This window comes from Drosophila biarmipes, chromosome X, assembly GCF_025231255.1.
Source record: "Drosophila biarmipes strain raj3 chromosome X, RU_DBia_V1.1, whole genome shotgun sequence".
Classification (NCBI taxonomy): Eukaryota; Metazoa; Arthropoda; class Insecta; order Diptera; family Drosophilidae; genus Drosophila; species Drosophila biarmipes.
Window position 1 is genome coordinate 1,061,309 of NC_066611.1, and position 21,968 is coordinate 1,083,276.

The 21,968-nt window shown below is 34.9% G+C and overlaps 1 protein-coding gene across 4 annotated transcripts in view; it reads right to left on the minus strand.

Moving 5' to 3' along the window:
* LOC108036170 (sodium/potassium/calcium exchanger 3) overlaps positions 1–21,968 on the minus strand; it is a 76,021-nt gene that overhangs the window by 37,582 nt on the left and 16,471 nt on the right. For 2 of the 4 annotated variants that reach the window (XM_044093427.2, XM_044093426.2), the window contains 3 exons: positions 15,455–15,642; positions 15,205–15,388; positions 13,894–14,265 (listed from right to left, as the gene is read on the minus strand). In XM_044093427.2, the coding sequence (XP_043949362.1) occupies positions 13,894–14,265; positions 15,205–15,388; positions 15,455–15,642 (744 nt within the window). Of the gene's footprint in view, positions 1–13,893; positions 14,266–15,204; positions 15,389–15,454; positions 15,643–17,170; positions 17,438–21,968 lie in introns of those variants that run through there. The other 2 variants (XM_050890430.1, XM_050890431.1) reach the window with 2 other exon arrangements.

Here is a 21,968-nt window from a genome sequence, read left to right on the forward strand (position 1 = left end):
GATCTTAGGGATTCCGACTCCTAAGTATATATTCCATTTTAAATTATAAATTTAAAATATAAGACATTCTCTGGAAATCCGGCCACCAAAATCGTATTGTTATGCTTCATTTGTTTCAATTTATTAAAAAAAAAAATTATTAAAATTAAACACAAATAATTTCATTTTGTGTTTATCGCATGTATGTTATCCATTGAAATTGGAACAGACATATATATATGGACGTTGATGCACTTCGAACAGTACAAACAAATGGCCCAACGACACCAAGCACGCGCGGGGCCATTTTATCAATTTAGGCAAAAAATGCGAGTTCGCGAAGAAAATACATAAAACAAACAGAGACGGAACACAAATGAAAATAACAGGCACAACTAAGAATGAAGCAAATGAGTTAAAATATTAGTTTTTAATACCGGGATAGAAGTTGAAATGCAAATTAAATTATAAAGGTTGTTATAGTTATTACATAGAACGCCAAAGGGCTCGTGCAGACGAAAATTTACATCGTGGCAAATTTAGAGGATAATAGTTTCGTGTTAGTGTAACAGGAACATTGAATGTTAGGTGGTTTAAAAGATCTGCAGAATCAATGTCACCTCTTATAAGATTTTGTATAAAAGTAGTACCAAGCATTTGTTCTATTCTATTTGTTTTATGCATGTTCTACGATTTACAAGTGTAGGTAAATTAAGCAATTCTAATTTACTCTGGTAGTAAGGTAGCCTTACGTTTCGATCCCAGTTCAAACTACGCAGGGCAAAGTAACTGATAAACTTAGGAGTATCGCTATAAAAAGTCATAAAGTTGCATTTAAGGCAGTTCAAATTTAAAAGGTTGCCCTACACCATTCATGAAAACAATCAATAACTGACTGTAAGTTAAATCCCGGCGCTATATCATTATATGATAAACAAAGCTTAACATCATCAGCATACATTAGTACATGAGAATGTGTTATGATTGAGGGAAGATAGTTAAAAAACAAAGTAAACATCAAAGGGCCCAAATGACTATCCTGAGGCACTCCAGATGTCACGTAGATCAATTTTGAAACAGCATTCTTGAATACAACCCTCTGGGTCCTACCATTTAAGTAACATGAAATCCAAGATAAAAGATTACCAGGAAACCCAAGCTGATGTAATTTAAATAAAAGAAGAGAGTGGTTAACGGAGTCAAAGGCCTTACTAAAATCTGTATATACAATGTCAGCCTGCATTTATTACAATACAATAGATGTCAATTCAAGAAGATTGGTGGTGGTCGATCTTCGCTTAACAAAACCATGCTGACACGGTGATATAAGCGAGGAACATAAATGTTGCAAATGAGAAGTGATAATACGTTCAAATGCTTTAGCAATAGCCGACAATTAAGAAATACCTCTTTAATTTTGGGCATCCGCCTTCGCACCTTTTTTATGGATCGGAATAATAAAAGAGTCCTTTCAGATACAAGGAAAAACTGATAATGAAATAGACAAATTGAAAAGTTTAGGAATCGGCTTACTTACAAAAAACGCACAAAACTTAAGCACACATCCAGGAAGTCTATCTGGACCGGGAGAATAAGTTGGCATTGTTGTTGCTAGATCTCTTATGAGAGAATTTTCTGTGATTACAGGGGAAAAAGTACAATTTGCCCTATTTAAGGGATTAGGGTAGTTGGAATTTGACCAAGCTGCCGAACTATAACTAGTTGGAAAAACTCAGCGATTTCAGAATCCGTCGATGTCTCCATTGAGTTTAGACGTACCGATGAAGGCAATGCCGATGACTTACGCTTGGCATTAACAAAGTTGTAAAACTGTTTCGAATCATTTGAAAATTCAAATTTATATCGATTTAGATACATAAAATAGCAATGACTGTTGAGAACATTAAAATCCGTTTGGGCCACCACATATTTCGATAAATCTGCGGGTCTACCCGATTTTTTTACATTTTAAAAGAGTTAGATTTATGATTTATTAACTCTTTGAAGCGCATTGGTAAACCAAGGAGGCCTGTTTAGGTTTGAAAGAAACCTATCAGGTACACATTCATTGAAAAACGTATTTAACTCTGTATAGAATAGTTCAGTGGCACTATCAATGTCTGTACAATTGTACAAGACTGTCCAATTATAATGATAAATCATATCGTTAAGTTTAAGTTAAGAAACTAAAAAACAGAGGATGATATCGATCTTAAGCTAAAACAAGAACGTCAATTCTACATCTAAGATCTAATTGTCTACTTAAGGAATTTATAATAAGCTTTATAATAAGCTTACTTGCTGTAACGATAATTCTAAAAGGCCATCCACAAAATCATATTTAGTCCCCTAACATTTTGATACACCAAAATTAAACTTTTTAGTTTTTTGGCACAGTGTTATTTGCCTGTTTTTGTTCTCGGTTTATTTAGAACAAATTCTTTAATTACTAGATCATCATTAAGCCAAAAGAGTTCAGAAAGTAAAACATTAAAAACATCAGGCGGAGCAAATACTTTAAAAGACGATATCCTGAGAGCGTATGAAAATCGTAATTGTTCATCTGCAATATCTTCGGTTGGGAATTTTTCACGTATAAATTCCAAAACATCCTCAGATGTGGTATCTCGGGTGAATCTAAAAGAAAATAAATGCTTCCTTTGTGGAACAGCTGATAGTTTCTTACGCCCCCCAGCAGCAGGCTGAACCTCACTAAGCTGAGATCCAGGAACTGTGCCTACTGTACCTATAGGTATGGTCGGCACCGATTTCTTTGACTAAGCCAGTACTGAAGCTTTTATTACGGAAACATGAACTTCACTCGAGCTAGCTGTATCCATTCGCTTACCCCTGTGTCAACAGGAACTGCTGCTACCAAGTTCGGGCTTGGGTTGGATTCAATAGTCGTATTAACGGCGGTTAAGCTGGCTTTTTTTTCGTTTAGGCGACTCGGTTAATAATTTTGTATTATTAAACTGGGCACAGACGGTATTGAACACCTCATTGAGTTGCCTAAAAGCACCCGAGATATTCAACAGGCTGTCTCGAGTCTGCTTTATAAAGCCGCTCATCTCAACCACCATTTCCTTGCAGGAACCACATGACCAGATAAGACTAGAGTTAAGATCAATAAAATCTTTTACTCTGCCGGTGAATCCTGCACATTTGACGTGCATCATCGAATCGCAGAGCCAGCAAAAAATAAAGGGGTCTTTCGTTGAAGACGCAAGTGTACAATTTTTCTTACAACAGACAAGGGCCATTATAAGAAAACAAAAAGAAAAATGAAATGAAGTAAAATATGAAAAATACCTCATATTCAAAACAAAACACAAAGAAAATTATGAGCGCGAGATCGCGAAAATGTATATACTATAGACTGAGCGTGGCTTGTGCGACACTAAGTACTTTAAGCACGAACAAATACAATATAAATCAAGCAGGAGAGAGAGAGAGAGTTACCGAAAAAGCCTATCAGAAATTCAGCAGGTTCATAGAGAAGGTAAATTACAGTTTTAAGTTTATTTTTGATTTTTTACAATTTTCTTTAAAAATAGTAATAATAATAATAAAAAAAAGGTTGTATCGTTCACTAATCCCCCTTTTTCTTCTCGTTGTTTTTTGATCCTGTTGGGGTCGTCCTTGTCTTGGAAGATGATTTTTCTTGGGGTCGTCCTTCCTTTTTTGGTTTTTAAATTGGGGTCTTCCCTCTTTTTTAGAGTTTATTTTTTGGCGAAAGATAGCCCTTCAGCCCTCATTTTTCTGTGTTTTCTTTGAATGTCTTTTTGTTTATTATTTGATTTTTGCTTTAAAGCATTTTTAATTACCTGTTTTACACAATTGTTATTTTATCCGATGAAATATTTTGGATGATATTTGTTGTTACTTTCTAATTTTTATATAGTCCGAGCAGTCAATTTATGCTACGATCACTATTTTGTAATTTTGAGATTTAAAAGGATTATTTTTCTTTTTTGCCGGTTGACTCAAGAAAGTCGGAAAATAGGATGATGCAATTTTTACATAAGCGGAGTTAAGTGACCGCTTTGGGGATCTTTTGTTTACGTTAGCGGACTCAGTGCTCGCTTGGGACTTCGATGTTTACAATATCGGCTTGGAGGTCTACAGCATCCGTTTGATGCGGACTGCGAGAAATTGATCTGGGTGGGAATGATATGGAGGCCTTGTTGACAGAACCACGGATTTATCTCGAGTCTGTCAGAATTATCTGGGAATTAGCTCTCGGCTCAAAGTTGTTTATAAATTGGGTAAGAGCCCCTAAATAATGTGTCATATAACTTGTATATCCATATATTGATATATTGAATATAGATGTTTTTTTTATCCAATAATTTTATCTAATGTACAATGAAAATAAATAAATAAATAAAAGAAAACAATATAAAATATGAATACTACAGAATTTACTATAATCCGTCTTGATAAGGAACCCAACTTTCAGAATAGGGTATTATCGATAATCGAAAAAGGAGCTCAGGTTCTACTAACCATGCACTGCGTTGCATAATTTTTTTCATTGCACTGCGATGTATATTTTTTTTATATTATATAAAAACTAATGTAAAATTGAGCGACATTAAAGTTGCCCAACTAGCGTGCGGCCTGACAACCATACAAAAAACTAGGCAGGTTTTTCTATTGTTAAAAAAAGTTTTTCACACAATACCTACGGCCCAATAAGGAAAATTTTTAATTACATGAGCCAAACTAAATGAAAAATAAATTATAAACTAAATTTCACGTTTAACATAATAAATTCTATAGCAGCTCATAGAAAAACACCCAAAATAGGTTTGCTAGACGTAAAAGAAGTGGACTCCACAGCAAACGTTATAAATAAAATCGAGTCCACAACAATGAATACAGATTTAAGGAACATTTTATTATCAATCATTGTCTTAATTATGAGCGCATATATTTTGTACAAGGCATACATCTTTCATAATAAATTTATATCAAAGAGAGCCATAAATAAAAGCCAGGCTAATAATCTGGACAAAATATAAAATATATAAAGCGCCAACAATAATTATAAAAAGATGTTCAAAATGAAAGAAGCAATAATAAAAAACCCACAAGCCATCTAATATAAATATGTATATCCATATATTTATATTGAATATTGATGTTATTTTATCCAATAATCTTATCTAATGTACAATGAAAATAAATAAATAAAAAATATATATATATAAAATGTGATTACTACAGAGTGTATTAAAATCACTCTTGATAAGGAACCGAACTTGCGGAACAGGTTATTATCAATAATCGAAAAAGGAGCTGAGCCTCTACTAATCAATGAAGTCGAATATGAGTACGTTAATAGGTACAACTTAGGCTTTTCTCCCTTGATACATTGCTCAAGTACGCAGAAGGCGATAGTATTGACCACCGTCCCGACCCTAGAAAATATTCCATTAAATAATATAATGGGACGAACTATATAAAGAACTAATTTAAAAATTGATTTTGACAGATCTTAGAAGTCATTATCAAAACACTCTAAATACGCATGCCGTAATATTAGTAAACCTCTTTAATACAGCGCGGATACTAATACACGATCAGAGAGACAGGCTTAACAAAGCCCATCGGTTTCAGGTATCAAAATATTTAAGCAAATTACTGGATAACCTTATAGCTATAAAGAAAAGGTGCGGCTTAAAAATATCAGTACCAACTATCCTAAACACACCGTTGGAGAAGAGTCAGAATCATCTGATCCACCAGTACAAGCTGGAAAAAGGTATAAACAGCCTCACTATTCCGGCAGCCCTTATTCAATCTGAATTATCAGACGAGGACTTGACCGACTCGGATTCTAACAACAGCATTGTAGAAATAAAGCCAACCACACTGGCTGATGAGACGTTTGCCCAAAGGGCATACATTACATAAATATCTAATGCCATCCCGGAGTTTACGGGCAAAGGATACACATTCAGAGATTCGTAACAGTTTTGAAGTTGGTTAACCTTACGAAAGGTACATTCGAGGTTTTGGCTGTAGAAGTAATTAAATCCAAAATAATTGGATCTTATACAGAGTCCAAAACAGAGTCCACAAAAGAAGCTATAATTAAAAACTGCAAGATACTATATTCGGTGAAACATCCGACGTAGTAAAATCCAAAATTGCTAAAACAAGCCAAAAAGGAAAAGCTGCAGAAAGATTCACCACAGAAATTGACAACCTGCAAAAGCTCCTAGAAGCTCCGAACACGCTGACAAATTCAGCACCAAGGATGCCATCACCACAATGGTCAAAAATTGTGAGCATGGCCGCCTCAAAACAATATTGGAAGCAGGCAATTTTGCGACCATGAACGAAGCCGTCGCCTAGTACATATACATACAATGTAAAACTGAAATAACAGGCAATGCCAATTCCATATTGTACCCCCAACGTGGAAAAAATTATAGCGGTAATAATTACAAAAACAATTACCGCGGTGGGGTAATAATTAAGGTAAATATAACAATACCGGATATTATCAGAATAACGGATATAATCAAAATAATGGTTATACCAGAAATAATAATAACCAAAATAATAATTATTACAGAAACAACAACCGTGGTGGAAATTAGCGCGACGGAAAAAGCCGTGGGGAACACAACAACGGTAACGGTGGTAACAACAACAACCACAAAAACAACGTTAGGGTAGCCCAAACAAATTCGTGAAACTAACCCCATTAGATACACGACATTCAAAATACATTCGTCACTTTCATGAATGTAGAAACAGGAAAAGCAACAATCCAAAATGCATATATCGGGGTTTTTTTTTAGAGGTAAACTTTAAGTTGGCATCACTGTTCAAGATGTCGACCGACAGCTGTCAAGTGATTACTTCTCAGTTTGGTTTGGCAATTCATCATGAATAGACTAACGCCTGAACAACGCATGCAAATAGTACACTTTTATTTCGAAAGAAATGCTTCAGTGCGGAATACGTATCGCGAACTACGTCCATTTTATCGTCGACAAAATCGTCCATCAGAGCAGTTAATTCGATTTACCATGGAACGTTTTCGCATCCACCGAGACGCCGTACGGTGCGTAAAGAAAAAGCTATTGCTACTGTAGAGCGTAGCATTGAGGAAGACCCGAATGAGTCCATCCGCAATCGAGCACAGGAATTGGATCTGTGTTCCACTTTATGGAAGATTTTGCGGAAGGATCTTGGCTTGCGTGCTTACAAAATCCAACTCGTGCAAGAATTGAAGCCAAGCGATCATCAAGCATTGTCGTTGTTCCCGATTTTCATAAGCGATGAAGCGCACTTCTGGTTGAGTGGCTACGTCAATAAACAGAACTGCCGCATTTGGAGTAAAGCTAATCCTCAAGTGTATGTCGAAACACCGTTACATCCAATAAAAACTGACTGTTTGGTGAGCTTTATGGTCCGTACTTCTTCAAAAACGGTAATGGCCAGAACGTTACAGTCAATGGTGATCGGTATAGAGCCATGATGATGATGATTACTAACTTTATCACTCCGGAATTGAACAGCCGTGATGCCAACATTCGCCGTGTTATTGCCGATATACGGCCGCAAATATTCGGAAAAGTCATCGAAAATTGGACGTCCGAGCCAGCCGTGGCGGTCATATGCCAGAAATTATATATTAAATGTAATGCCACACGATTATCTTTCGAATAAAAAGAAATTCATGTGAATCGAATAATCCATCGTTGTTTTATTGCAACTTAAAGTTCTATACCTCTACAAAAAACACCCGTTATAAGACTACTAAATACCACAAACACAGATCAAGTAGTTCATATCAAAAATATTCATCATGAACCACTTTCAAACTACGAAGTGGTAAAAACGAACTTAGAAACCAGACAAAAAATGTATTATCCCAACTTGCAAAAAACTTCCCGCTTCAATTTAATGAACAACAGCATTATGCACCCAGTAAAGTGATGTTATTCGGACTAGAAACCGAATCGATCACTTCCAATAATTTTTATAAACAAAAGCTGAGATTAACTGATGATGAACTCGTATATATAAAAAATTATAGAAATCATCATAGAACAATAGAGACGAAATTAAAAAACAAGTTCAAAAACTCATCAATGATAAAATAGTGGAACCCTCTGTACCACCTTATAATAGCCCACTTTTTTTAGTATCAAAAAAATCACTTTCAAATTCGGAAAATAAAAAATGGCGATTAGTAATTGACTATCGTCAAATTAATAAAAAAAATGTTTCTGATAAATTTCCACTCTCTAGGATCGATGATATTTTAGATCAACTAGGTAGAGCAAAATATTTCGCATACCATGTCAGGTTTTCATCAAATTAAACTGGATAAAAGTTCACGGGATATAACATCCTTTTCAACATACAATGGCTCGTATCGCTTCACGCAATTACCATGCTGTTTAAAAATAGCGCAAAACTCTTTTTAGAGAATGATGAGAATAGCTGTCCCTGGATTATAACCTTCGCAAGCATTTCTTTATATGGATGACTTTATAGTCATAGATTGTTCCAAAAAACACATGCTCAAGAAATGTAGCCAACACAACCTAAAGTTACATCCTGATGAAAAATGATTCATGAAATCCATGAAAAATTTTCATTTTTTATGCATAAAGTCACTTTCTTAGGACATAAATGCGCATATAAAGAAACATAACAAGATTATGAAAGAAAGATGTAAAATTCGAATGGACAACAGAATCTCAAAACGCCTTTGAACATCTTACATCAGCATTAATAAACCCTACTCTGTTGCAATACCCAGATTTTAGCAAAGAATTTGGCATAGTCCCAGATGTTTGCAATTACGCTTGTGGAGCAGTCCTAACTTAAAACAAAAATAAACTCCAGCTTCTAGTTGCATACGCATCAAGATCCTTTACGAAGGGTGAAAGCAACAGGAGCACTACAGTGCAAGAATTAGAAGCTATTCATTGGCCAATAACTCACTTCAGACTATATTTATGGTAGACACTTCACCATCAAAACAGACCATAGAGCACTTGCCTAATTATTTTCAATGGTAAATTGAATTGGAGGAATATAATTTTACGGTAGAGTATCTATATAGCCGACGCGCTCTCTAGAATAACCATCACAGACTTAAAAAATATACAAACAAACAATACAATTTTGAAAGTCACTACCAAAAACCAGAGCAGACAAAAATCCTGCGCAGGAAAAAACAAATAGAATTGCATAAGCAATCTATAGAAAAAGCTTCAAAGCCCAACATATATGAAGTGATTAATAATGATTAAGTACGTAAAGTAGTGACCTTGCATGTAAATAATAAAATTACAGCAAGATATGATGTTAGCGATTTGTATACTAATGGAACCAATTCTTTCAAAGGCTTGAAAAGCAGGCCGGTATTCACAAAGTCAGCCAACTCATAGTCGCACCGTGGGAAAATATCTTTGAAATAATTAAATGATCATTTTAAAATTATGGGAAATAATATATTGAAATCATTAAGAGTAGCGCTACTCAACCCAGTGACCGTAATACAAAATAATAAAGAAAAAGAAGCTATATTGTCTGCATTCCATGATGATCCAATACAAGGTGGTCATACAGGCATTACAAAAACCTTGGCCAAGGACCAGAGACACTATTACTGGAAAAATATGTCTAAAGACATAAAAGAGTACATAAAGAAATGTCCTAAATGCCAAAAGTCGAAAACGAACAAACATACTAAGACCCCACTAACTATAACCGAAACTCCACAAAGAGCTTTCGATATAGTAATTGTAGATACTATTGGTCCACTTCCAAAATCTAAAAATGTAAACAAATACGCAGTAACACTCATCTGCAATTTAACTAAATATCAGTAGCTATACCTATACCAAATAAAAGTGCAAATACAGTAGCAAAAGCTATATTTGTACGGTCCAATGAAGACCTTCATTACAGACATGGGAACAGAATATAAAAATTCAATTATTGAAGATCTATGTAAATATTTACATATTAAAAACATAACTTCCACTGCACACCACCACCAGACCGTAGGTACCGGGGAGCGAAGCCACAGAACACTCAATGAGTTCATTCGTTTATACATCTCAGTTGACAAAACAGATTGGGAAGTATGGCTGCAATATTTCGTATATTGTTTTAATACAACCCCATCTATGGCACATGACTATTGTCCATATGAGCTAGTATTAGGTAAAATTTCAAATCTACCAAAACATTTTAATAGCAGAGATAAAATAAAACCATTTTATAATATAGAAGATTATGCTAAGGAATCCAAATTTAGATTATAACAGGCATTTAAGAGAGATAGACTATTGCTAGAATGTCATAAGCTGAAACAGAAAATTAGTTACGACAAAACTAGTTTTAATTTTGATTTGAAAATAGGAGATCAGGTTTTATTGAAAATTTAACATGACATGTCATATTTGAAATGTACAGGGCCCTTTAAGGCAGATAGAGATCACATTACTATATTAAATAATAACAACAAGAAAGGAAGTTAGCTTCAGCAAGCCGAAGTTTGTATACCCTTGCAGTTATAAGAAATAATAAACTTAAGTAAATAATTTTTCATGTTATTTTCCCACTAATTTCCCGATTGTTCCTATGACAGTTTTATGATATAGTCGTCCGATTTTGATAAAATTTAATTCGAAATTCAAAACTAATTAAGACATTTTATTTCCAAGCTAAGAAGGTTAGATGTCAAAAAGCACCAAAGCTATAATTTGTTATATATTATTTTTCCACCAATTTTTCGATCGTTCCTATGACAGCAATATGATATAATCTTCCGATTTTGATAAAATTTAATTCAAAACTCAGAACTAAATAAAAAATGTTATTTCCAAGCTTTGAAGGTTATATGATAAGAAATACCGAAGATATAGTTTTTTCATATTATTTTATCACTAATTTTCCGATTGTTCATATGGCAGCTATATGATATAGTCTTCCGATTTTGATAAAATTTAATTCGAAATTCATTACTAATTAAAAATTTTATTTCCAAGATTAGAAGGTTATATGTTAAAAAGCACCGAAGGCATCATTTTTAAAAAAAATGTTCCACTATAGTTCCTATGGGAGCTATAAGATATATTTGTCCGATCCTGGTTCCGACTTATATACTACCTGCAATAGAAAGAAGACTTTTGGGAAAGTTTCTGCCCGATAGCTTCAAAGCTAAAAGACTAGTTTGCGTAGAAACGGACAGACAGACAGATCAATTCGTCTTGTAACGCTGATCAAGAATATATATACTTTATGGGGTCGGAAACGTTTCCTTTATTGCGTTGCAAACTTCTGACTGAAATCATTATACCCTCTGCAAGATAGATTAAAACTCTTTTTATTTCATAAATATATCACGTGTGGCCATACATAATATAAGAGTACATAGGATAACCATATCTAAAATAAGAATACACTATAATAACAAAAAAAACAATGGACCGTCCAAATAGAAAAACAAATTAAAAACAAAAAACAAAAATGTTAAACTTATTACTGTAAATAATATTATTTTTTTCTCAAAGTTTGTAAAATGAATATTAGAAAGTAACTCCAATATATAACGTTATTTTTTAAAAGGAGGAAGATGTAGTATGCAAGTTATCCAACCCCTGAAAACATGCCACTTATGGCTTTTGTAAACAAAAATGTCAATCTTTATAAACAAAAATTTTAATCTCTGCATTTGCCTTTGTTTTTGCCTTTGGCTTTGAGGTCCGATCTTGGCTTCCCAGCTAAGTTAAACAAATCAAAAATAAAGTAAACATCAGCTTCCGTTCGAAGCACAATCAATTGCGCCTTTTACGTTCCAATTGTCCGCCAAATTGCATCGGTCAGCATAATTGAATTTCACCATAAGATGCGACAGTTTCATCTCAAGCTTTTAATCTAAACATAAATTGAAGTTCTTAACGTTCAAAAAGAAAAGCTCCTGGCCGAGGTTTATTGGATTTGGTTCAAGATCAGAGTGGCAGTCCGAACTTGACCGCGACCGCGATCGGTTGATAATTATAAAGAAGTATGATAAGTGAATAAAAATAATTGTGTTAATAATTTTCAATAAAGGTCTTTCACCAAAATATATTTAAAAAAGAAAAATATTTTTTTATATAATTTTTCCGGCTGGCAATTAACTTGCACACATATAAAATATTTATATCGATGACCACTGTACCAAGAGTACTAAAAGGGCACGCACTGTAACACTTTGTCGCAGTGTTTATACAATTCAGGGTCTCGGTCATCAACCTAAGTGGCCGAAATACAAACCGGTCGCTGTCCCTTGGCCCACACGCTGAACAACAACGGCTGCTCTGAAACTTCAATAAATTTGTAAAACCAAAAAGAAATCTATTATAGAGTAATTAAAGAACGAAAACTAAAACCAACTTTCAGCCTATCTTCTTCATGGCGGCTCGGGAATATTACATCCTACTTCATTTACGATCATACCTCGGTTTTGTGCTTTGAAGTTTTTTTTTGAGTGGACTTTCTTGTTACTGAGTGATTCGCTGAATTTGAACATTGTACTCCAGACTTGGATCCCGAAATCTGAGCATGCTGAATTAGAGGAACGTGCCGAAAGTCAGAACAACGGCTCGTTCTAATTGTTTAGTCTATAAGCTGTGATTTTTCGTTTCATGGTAATTTTCCTCTGGCCTGCTTATAGTTTGGCAATTTTCCATTGGTTTATTTACAATTAAATTTGGGTTTTGGATGACTGCATAATGTGAGTATGTACGTGGGTGTGTGGACATGTACATACAGCAAGTATATAAGTCGGAGCCAGCCGGATCGGACAATTAAATCTTATAGCTCCTATAGGATTAATGGTAAGAACCATTTTTTTTAAATTTATCTTAGCTTGTAAATAACATTTTCTAATTAGTTCTGGATTTTGAAATTAATTTTATCAAAATTGGACGACTATAGCGCCTACATTTTTTATGAAAGAAACAACATTTTAACTGAAATGTGTTTGCCTCATCAATACCTATACTATATACTCCATACCCCTTATACTGAGATCTGGGTAACGGGTATCTGATAGTCGAGGCACTAGACTATAGCGTTCTTCATTGATTTCATATATTATCTTCAACTATTGGGAATATCATTTTTGTATTTTTAAGAACTTCAAATTAAATTAAATAAAAATAGGACGACTCTAACACATAGCTGTCAAAAAAACGATCAGAGAAATAATGAAATAAATTGTTTTAATTAGGCACCCAGATGCTGCTGTTTCTAGTCATCGACTTATTTTGCCACACAGGACCGTGCGCGATAGTCAGCTTGTTTCGGCAAACAATTTAGATGAATTATGCACGGCGCGAGTGCAGTGCTGTTGTACGACGATGCACGCAAATTAACTATTTATATTAATGTAGTGAAGAATATATTTTGGTAAAGCTTGCTACTTAGTTCTTACAAGTTTCCAATATATGCCACGATTAGTGTATATAATAAACAAATTGCCGTTTTCCCGCGTCAGAGTCCGTGGACCCTTAAGAGTCAGAGAAGTCAATCTGTTCGGCTCAAACAGTGTATTCATTTCATTTATAATTTGAAGAACGTCATATCTAACTCGTTTACTGAGACAGACTCAACAGATTTTTTTATTGCGCATCCTACTTCCTGGTAGCCACTACGCTCGCTGATTTGCCCCAGAATCATCCAGACGACAAACGTGCCTCAAACGCTGGCAGTTTTAATGGCAATGTTTTGAGTACATCAGTGGGTTCCCGATTAACTACTGCTCCTAACTACATTACTATTGCTAGGTCCACAATGGCCTTAAAACTGAATATATAGCCATTGCAGTACATGTTTTTGTTAATCTTGGAAGCTGAGTGTAGTTAAAGCAGAATTACTCACCCTTTTTGGATACGATATAAGAGGAAGCAACTTCGGGAACACTGGTGCCAGCGGCAAGTATAGTGAGCCCCATGACCGAGTCCGGAATGTGGAGGTTGTAACCAACAATAGTTAGGAACCATGCAAGCAGATAAGATATAACACAAATCCAAATGACCGCCAAAAACATAGTCAGAAAAAAGATAAATCTAACACTAGGAATCGTGCAGGCGAGCACAAGTTCCGCCGGATACTTGATCCCCCACCAGGTCTTTTGGCAGCAATTTGAACCCCGTTCCGGTTTCGCGCATATGTGCTCTCGGAATCCTTTTAGCGGTCCTTCCTCGCGCGTCATCGGGTCCTCGTCTAACAGCTCCGACTCCTTGTGCGCCTCTGGGAAATGATTTTATATCTTAATTATAGTAGTTATAATATATATATTTCATTTGAATTTGTTTTAGGTATCTTCGTGTTTTTAATTATGCTTTGAGATCTACTTAACCGATTTAAGTGTTATATGTTTTTGCTTACAACTATAATGTCACCCTTTTGCTTTGTCAAACAAATTAACAGGCTGCAATTCGGTAAACTTTGAAAAGTAGAACTTTCTTATATTTGTGGCACTGTAAAGCTGGAAAATACTGGAAAAATATCAGACCACTAATCAAGACCCGCACCAGGCCCACGTGATTTTCCGTGTAAACGCTGTGATTTCTATAAGAGCTAGAGATTAGAGAGGGTTGAGATTTCAGATTAAGATCTTAAAAAATGTTCGAAAAGAATCCTTGGGTAGAGTACTTGGTTTTGCTTCCTTTTTTCCCGAGGAATATATTTAAAACTGGGAATCTTATTGTTTCTCAATTAAATTAAATCATTAAACGTTATTGTTGAGACTATTATCAAACCAGTCAAGGCGATCCTAAAAAATTTGTCGCTACCTACTTTAACCTGAGGTTGAGAACGACAGCTTTTATTTGTCGATCCGATGCTCTGCCAGTCAAATGCAAGTATTGACGAGCAAACCTGGTCTGGCATAGTCATTAATAAACTAATCGCCCTGCCCTGACAGATCTATAAAACATTAATTTAAATAATGAATAATGTAGTGTATATATTTATAGATATAATAATACTTAGTTAATACAACAGCTGTTTATTTGGATTCAAGCAAAATGGTAAAAAGTTCATGGTGGTCAGGGGGGAAGATCAAAAAGACGGTAAAAGTCGCTGTCTCTTAGATGGCGAAGAATTTCCCAATCTTTAGGGAAGGGTTTTGTTTTTGTATATAAAAGGAAATAAACAAATTAGCTCCGAAAAACGTAATCTTCTTACTGCGAACCAAATTTTGGATCCGGCGGTCCAGGATTAGTTGAATGAGATAAGCAAAGTATAGTAATAAAAGAACAGTAGCCTCGTACCACATGACCAGTGAGTCCCACAACACAACAGTTAGGGCCGCGATGGACACGAGGTACCAAATTGTGTCCCTCGTTATTGGCCACCAATCCAAGTTGCTCTGAAAAAAACAGAGTAGATTCTTATAAGAAGGTATTTAAGGTATTAATTTGTGAGAAGTACACACCGGTGGAGTAAGGATGCCACACACAGCTGATATCACCAGGATATTAAAAACAGAGGATCCAACGATTGTGCCTACTCCAATGTCCCCGTTAGTGACAAAGGTTGCCACAAAGTTTACGAAGAGTTCTGGGGCCGAAGTGGCACCAGCCAGAAAAGTGGCTCCGGCAACATCATATGTCATACGCAGAGCTATTTGGATGAAAACAAAGAAAAATAAATAAATAAAAAAGGATAATACCCCTACAGCGAAATACACATATCAGGAGTATTAAATAATTTTTCAAATCGATCCTCAAGAAACTGTAATGCTTTGTTACATTCGCCGTTTATAGCGGTCAGGGGGAAGATCAAAAAGACGGTAAAAGTCGCTGTCTCTTAGATGGCGAAGAATTTCCCAAAGCATTTCCAATCAGCTAAAGTAACAAAGTTCGCTGTGGAGTAAGTTAAATAAAAAACAAGAAAGGAAGTTAACTTCCGAAGCCAAAGCTTGTATACCCTTGCAGTTATAAGAAACAATCATTGTTACAAAGAACATGCACAATTTTTAAGGATCGTTGCTGGCTTCAGTAATATTAAAACAACAAAGCACATTTTTTAAAATAATTGTTTGATTATTTCTCTGACTGTTTCTTTGACAGTTATTTGTTAAAGTCGTCCTATTTTGATCAAATTAAATTCTAATTTTCAAAACTAGTAATAGAATGTTATTTCCGTGCGTAAGAGGTAATACGTTAAAACACCAAAGATATAATTATAACCGTTACTCTGTAACGAACATCCTCTAAATAAAAAAACTAAGGCTGGGTGTTACGGACGGGTTAGAGCGCACGCAAAAATGTCAATCGGCTTTGGCTCGTTGGCTAGTGGGGTGGATCTTTGCTCTAACTCATCATTGCCTCTTCGATTATTAGCAAAACTCGGATTGCGTGCAAAGACAAACCAAAACTAAGGCCGGGGAGAGAAAGCACTACTATACTTGGTCTATTGTTGGGCGCAAGGCCTCCTACACCTGCTATCGAGTCTACAGTTTTTCCACCAGCCCACCCTTCCATTGGCCGTTCCATAACCATTTTCCTTTCTTCAGAACGGCCCCTTCGCGGTTTTGGCTCTACGGGGGTCTCATGTCCGCCGAGGACAAACACTTAATTTACCACGTTATAAACATTTTATTTATCAACTAACAAATTAAAATCCTAGAAAAATAAAACTAACAATGAATGCAAGTGGACAATATAGAGATAATACAAAGATAAAATATCATAATATAATAAATAGTATAAAATATAATAAATAGCATAAATAAATTCTTTTAAATATGGGATAGATGCGATAAATGTGGCTTATAATATTTTGAATAGGATCGGGCTGCTGATATGTTTTACTTTCGTTTCGTAATTACTTCGCTTTACGTTATCAAAACTTTGGGCGCAGCCGCAAAGGCAATTTACGACATTGGCGCGTTGAGTGGGTTTCTGCTGCTCCAAATCTACGGTATTGGTTCTCACTCAAATTCTCAATTATCTTTTTTTTATATTTTTTACCATTACATAAATGGCATTAGATGTAAAAAAAAAATGATTTGCCAAATTTTAAAAAGTTTTCTTTTGATTTTTAAAAGCACGCTCACGCCACATAATAAAAAATTTTAAAAATGAATTTGAAATCGCCACAAAATATATGTCAATCAATTAGGTTTTTATATAAAATAAAAGCTCACCAATTTTCCAGCGGCATCCTCGAAGAAAGCGCTTTTTCCGAAGGCGGCTGAAAATGCTGCGAAAAGAATAAAGTCTTTGGGGACACAGAGGTTTTTGTATTTCTTCATTTTTTTTTTTTTTATTAAATCTTCTTCTCTTTTAGATGGGGTAAGTTGCCATGCAATTTTTCTTTTCCTTTTAAATAATGGGAAATCAACACCGGAGTTTTGGCAGCCTGCCGAGAAGCTCAAACAATTTACCAATTCACATAGAACACCTTAAACAAAAAAAATGTTACTTATAATTAACAAAAAAAAAAATAGAAATTAAGCTCGGCTCTATTCCGCCTCTCTTCTTTTCGCTCTCTAATTTCTTTTTTTCCACTTCTCTTTTTGCTTCACACCAATATGTGAAGTTAAATGGGTCTTTCTTTTTTTTTTGCCTGCTTTCCGCGATGGGTTTTAGAATCCCTACGGGCACAATTTAATGGGGTTTTCTGACTAGTTTTCCCCAGCTTAAAACAGGGTCGCCACAGGGTAAAATTATAACCTCGCAAAAAGAAAGATACACCCTTCCGTCGTCCAGCGATTTTAACGTGCTCCGCGCCGATCGTAAGTCGCGTAAATACTGGTGGCCCCCTCCAAATCGCACTCCAATGAGAACTTCTAGTGCACTCAGCTGGATGAGATCCAAGGTGTTCCCGTTGGTCGAATATCGTAACTTTTCTTCTTTTGATCATTTTTTAGTTTTACAATCGCCGAGCCCCTATAAATCACATAGAGTACTGCTGCGGACCCTTTGGATCTTGTTTTTTTATTTTTAACTCACCCAAATCATAGGACTCGGCGGGAATGACTAAGTTCGGTCCCTTTTCCTTTTTAAAGTCTTCGCGAAATTAAACCACTTAAATTTTTGCGATGGCTTTCACGACTTAACGTAATTTCTAACATCGTATTTAAATATATTTTTAAAATAAATTAAAAATGGTGTCATACATTGCTTGTGATTTGTGCACCAAAAATGTGAAAATAAGTGAGTTTGAAGCTCATTATGATCAGTGCTCAAAACCTCAAAATGCTTTCGAGGTTTTAATGCGAAAATCTAAAATAAGGTGTGACTTATGCTCTACCTTAGTTTACAATTATGAACTTAATGAGCACTATCAAAATTGTGATGGACCCAAAAATGCTTCTAATATTTTAATGAGAGTGGAAAAACGGCAATCGCAAAAAAAAAGTCAAAATCATCTGGACGATCATTCCACAACATCATCAAATGCTCTTAAACGGATGAGAATGGATAAGGATGAGGAAGTACTCAACAAAGAAAAGAAGCCCAAGCAAGCAAAAATAAAAAAGGTTTAAATTTATAACTTTTATGTCGCATCGAGGGAACGTCAATACATATCGACCGATAAGCATAAAAATGCTTCAGCCAGAGAAGTCAAAAATAATGAAAATGTAATTTTTCTTAACTCACAAACTGTTTTTCCTGTAAAATCTTATCGAATCAATAGTACAGTCCAAAACACTATTGATTTAAAAGATTTTTATCAGCATTGCCAAAAAAATATAATTAAAATTGTAAATCATTGTATCATAGAATATGGAGCCATTAATTTCAAGCTAAGAGTTTTTGGTACCTATATTAAACAAACAGACGAAGGCATTACTGTAGAAACAACAAAACATTTTGGGACTGCATATAAATCTGTACACCAAAATGAAAACATTATCGATGAACTAAATATGGCAGTATATACTGCTTATTAGCATCGAGTAGCGAGTTTCAAGAAAAAACTCTGGTTGGGCAATAAAGAATTCCAATTATTTTTAAATTACTATAGTTAAGCTAGAAAACATTCCAGCTAGCGGATACATACAAGCACCTAAGAATATAAGAGCCCGAAATGCACTTATAAACGTACAGAATACTGACGTATTTTGTTTCAAGTGGTGCGTACTAGCATTTATAGCTAATAAAAGTCTGGAGAGAGCTACCTTTACAACAGCAAAACAAAAAAATATTCACGAGAGAAAATGACAAAGCCCACAATTTACCACATTTATATAAACAATGAAATAATTGTATATGGCGGAATTAGACAGGAACCGAGTTTCCAATCACAATTACAGAAAAGAATTATTCATTTCGAGATAAACAATTAAGATTTTCGTATAAATATTTGTGAGGTCGATGCTGGTGGTGAAAAAATTATCGATCCAACGTTTAGAACTAAATGTATTTAAACTAACCACTTTGTGATAACTGCTTACAGTTTTTCACAGCCAACAACATGACACACAACAAACTCGAATGCGGAAAAGTAGCTTCCTTCTACCCTGAACCAAACACTACAACTTCGTTAAGGGCTTTAACAAAAAATTATCTCCTCCGGTGGTGATATACGAGTATGCCGGTATGCTGTTCTTGAAAACTACAGAACATGCCTAAATTCTTCTTCAACTTCACCAACAACAAAAGTTCAGAAGCATACTGCATGTGCCGTATCATTTTATGAAGCACTTAAATATAATCTGATCTAAACGAATTGTGGACACATGAAGGTATGTAAAAGAAAACGAGAAATACATTTTTTACTACTTTAAAAACGAATTCGAATTTTGTATATTTTTATAGGCGATGACTGTATACAAAAATTATTTAAGTCACTCAAGGAAAAAACTACGAGTTTGTTTTACATCTACCGGTCGACCCCCAAAAACCCGAGTGCTAGCACAATCCACGCCCGTGAACAAGAGGGCAACTGCTTTGCCTGTGAAAAGGAAATCAACGCTGACGACCCGCAAAAATATTTTGATCAATTTTCTAGAAAATACATGGGTTCCATTCATAAAAATGGCAAGCCAAAATATTAATAAAGCGATCCGTTTTTTCCTGTAGTATTTCATAACTTATCTAAATATGATATACATTTATTCATTAGAGAAACTATCCAGCTACATGAAGGACAAAGATTTTAAAATTCTAGGTAAAAAATTTTAAAAGCAAATGCGTAAGAAAGGTGTTACCCCTTACGATTATTTAGACAGTTTAGTAAAAAATTTGAGGATACCCAGCTTCCTCGTTTTCAAAATTTTTATAAAAATTTGTCAGAAAATTTATAAGTTATACCCTATAAACTACGTTACAGAACCGTCAATATCTTGGGATGCTATGCTCAAGAATACTAAAGTACATTTAGAACTTATTAGCGAAAGTGTCATGTACAATTTTTCAAAAAGAGCGGTTAGATGTGGATTAATTCAATGTACCCAAAGAATTTCGATAGCTAACAATAAGTACATAAATAACTTTGATTCAAGTAAACCAAAAGCTTTCTAAAGAATTGATTTGAATAATTTATACGGTTGGGCAATGAGTCAACTCTTACCGCTTTTAGGTTTTATTTTGTTAGGAATGAGCAATTAGAATCGTTCAATTATAAAAATATTTCTGTTGAGGGAAATGCAGGATATATATTAGAAGTTGATTTAGAATACCCTACTGCATGACTTACATAACAACTTGTCTTTCTGTCCAGAAAACAAAGTTCCTCCTGGAGGTAAACAGACTTCTAGCTGACTTAACGAATAAAAGCGAATAATTGGAAAAAAATACAGAGAGTTTCGTTTTTTTACACAATCATGCTGGTTAAAACCTTAAATGATTTTGACAAAAATTGAATAATGAATAACGAAGTACACTGCAAAATAATGAAAAATGTCGCCAAGCGAAGAAATATAATATTAGTAAAGTATTATAATTCAAGACAAAATTTCGGCAGGCTTTAAGCAACGCATAGCTAGACATTATTTCCATAGCGTTAGGATATTCGGAACAGATCCCGCAACGATTGAATCGACCCCATCAAAAATTATGTAAGATAAACCAATATACATAGCAGTTCTGTTTTAGAATTATGTAAATAGTTATTGTATAAATTTTATTTTATTTTACAAGTCCTTCTTCGAAAATAATTTATATGGATACAGATTCATTTATTTTATCATCAGACGAAGACTTTTAGAAAGAAAAAAAGAATATCCCGAACGATTCGATACCTCAAATTACAAACTAGAAAACCAATTTTATATAGTTAAAGCTGATAATAGGGACCATGGAAAATGAAGGTTGAACATGCAGGCTGGGTTATGACTTCATTTGCAGGATTCAAAGCTAAGGCATACTCTTGTTTAGTTAATAAGAAGGGAAAGGAAACCGATTGTATGAAAAAAATTAAAGGAGTTAAGAAATCAGTTATAGAAAAAACTGAATCATATAGATTATTTACAATGTATACAATATAAAGCAAGTGCCTCGACTATCACACACCCGTTACTCAGCTTAAGGGTCCAACAGGATAATGAACTGCTTATATATCAGCAGCAAAGCTATATTTTAGGGCGCCACCTACCGGCTTTTACAGTAGATGTTGTGTGGGCGGCAGACAGATATACGCGTGTTGGCCATTTGTGGGTGTAAGAGTTGGCTTGACAGCTTTTTTTTGATGGGTCGATAGGTAATGATGAGATAAATACATTTCAGTTCAAATTTTTTAGAGTGGACGTGGCACCCCGCTGAAAAAAACTTGCGCTGCGGAGGAACCCAGGAATCTGCATGCCGATATTGAATATTCTAGCTCTTATAGTTTCCGAGATTTCAGCGGTCATACGGACGGACGGACACACGGGCAGACGGGCATGGCTGGATCGACTCGGCTAGTGATCCTGATCAAAAATATATATACTTTATTGGGTCGGAAACATTTCCTTCTACCTGTTACAAAATTCTTGTAATGTTGGATGACTTTATGAT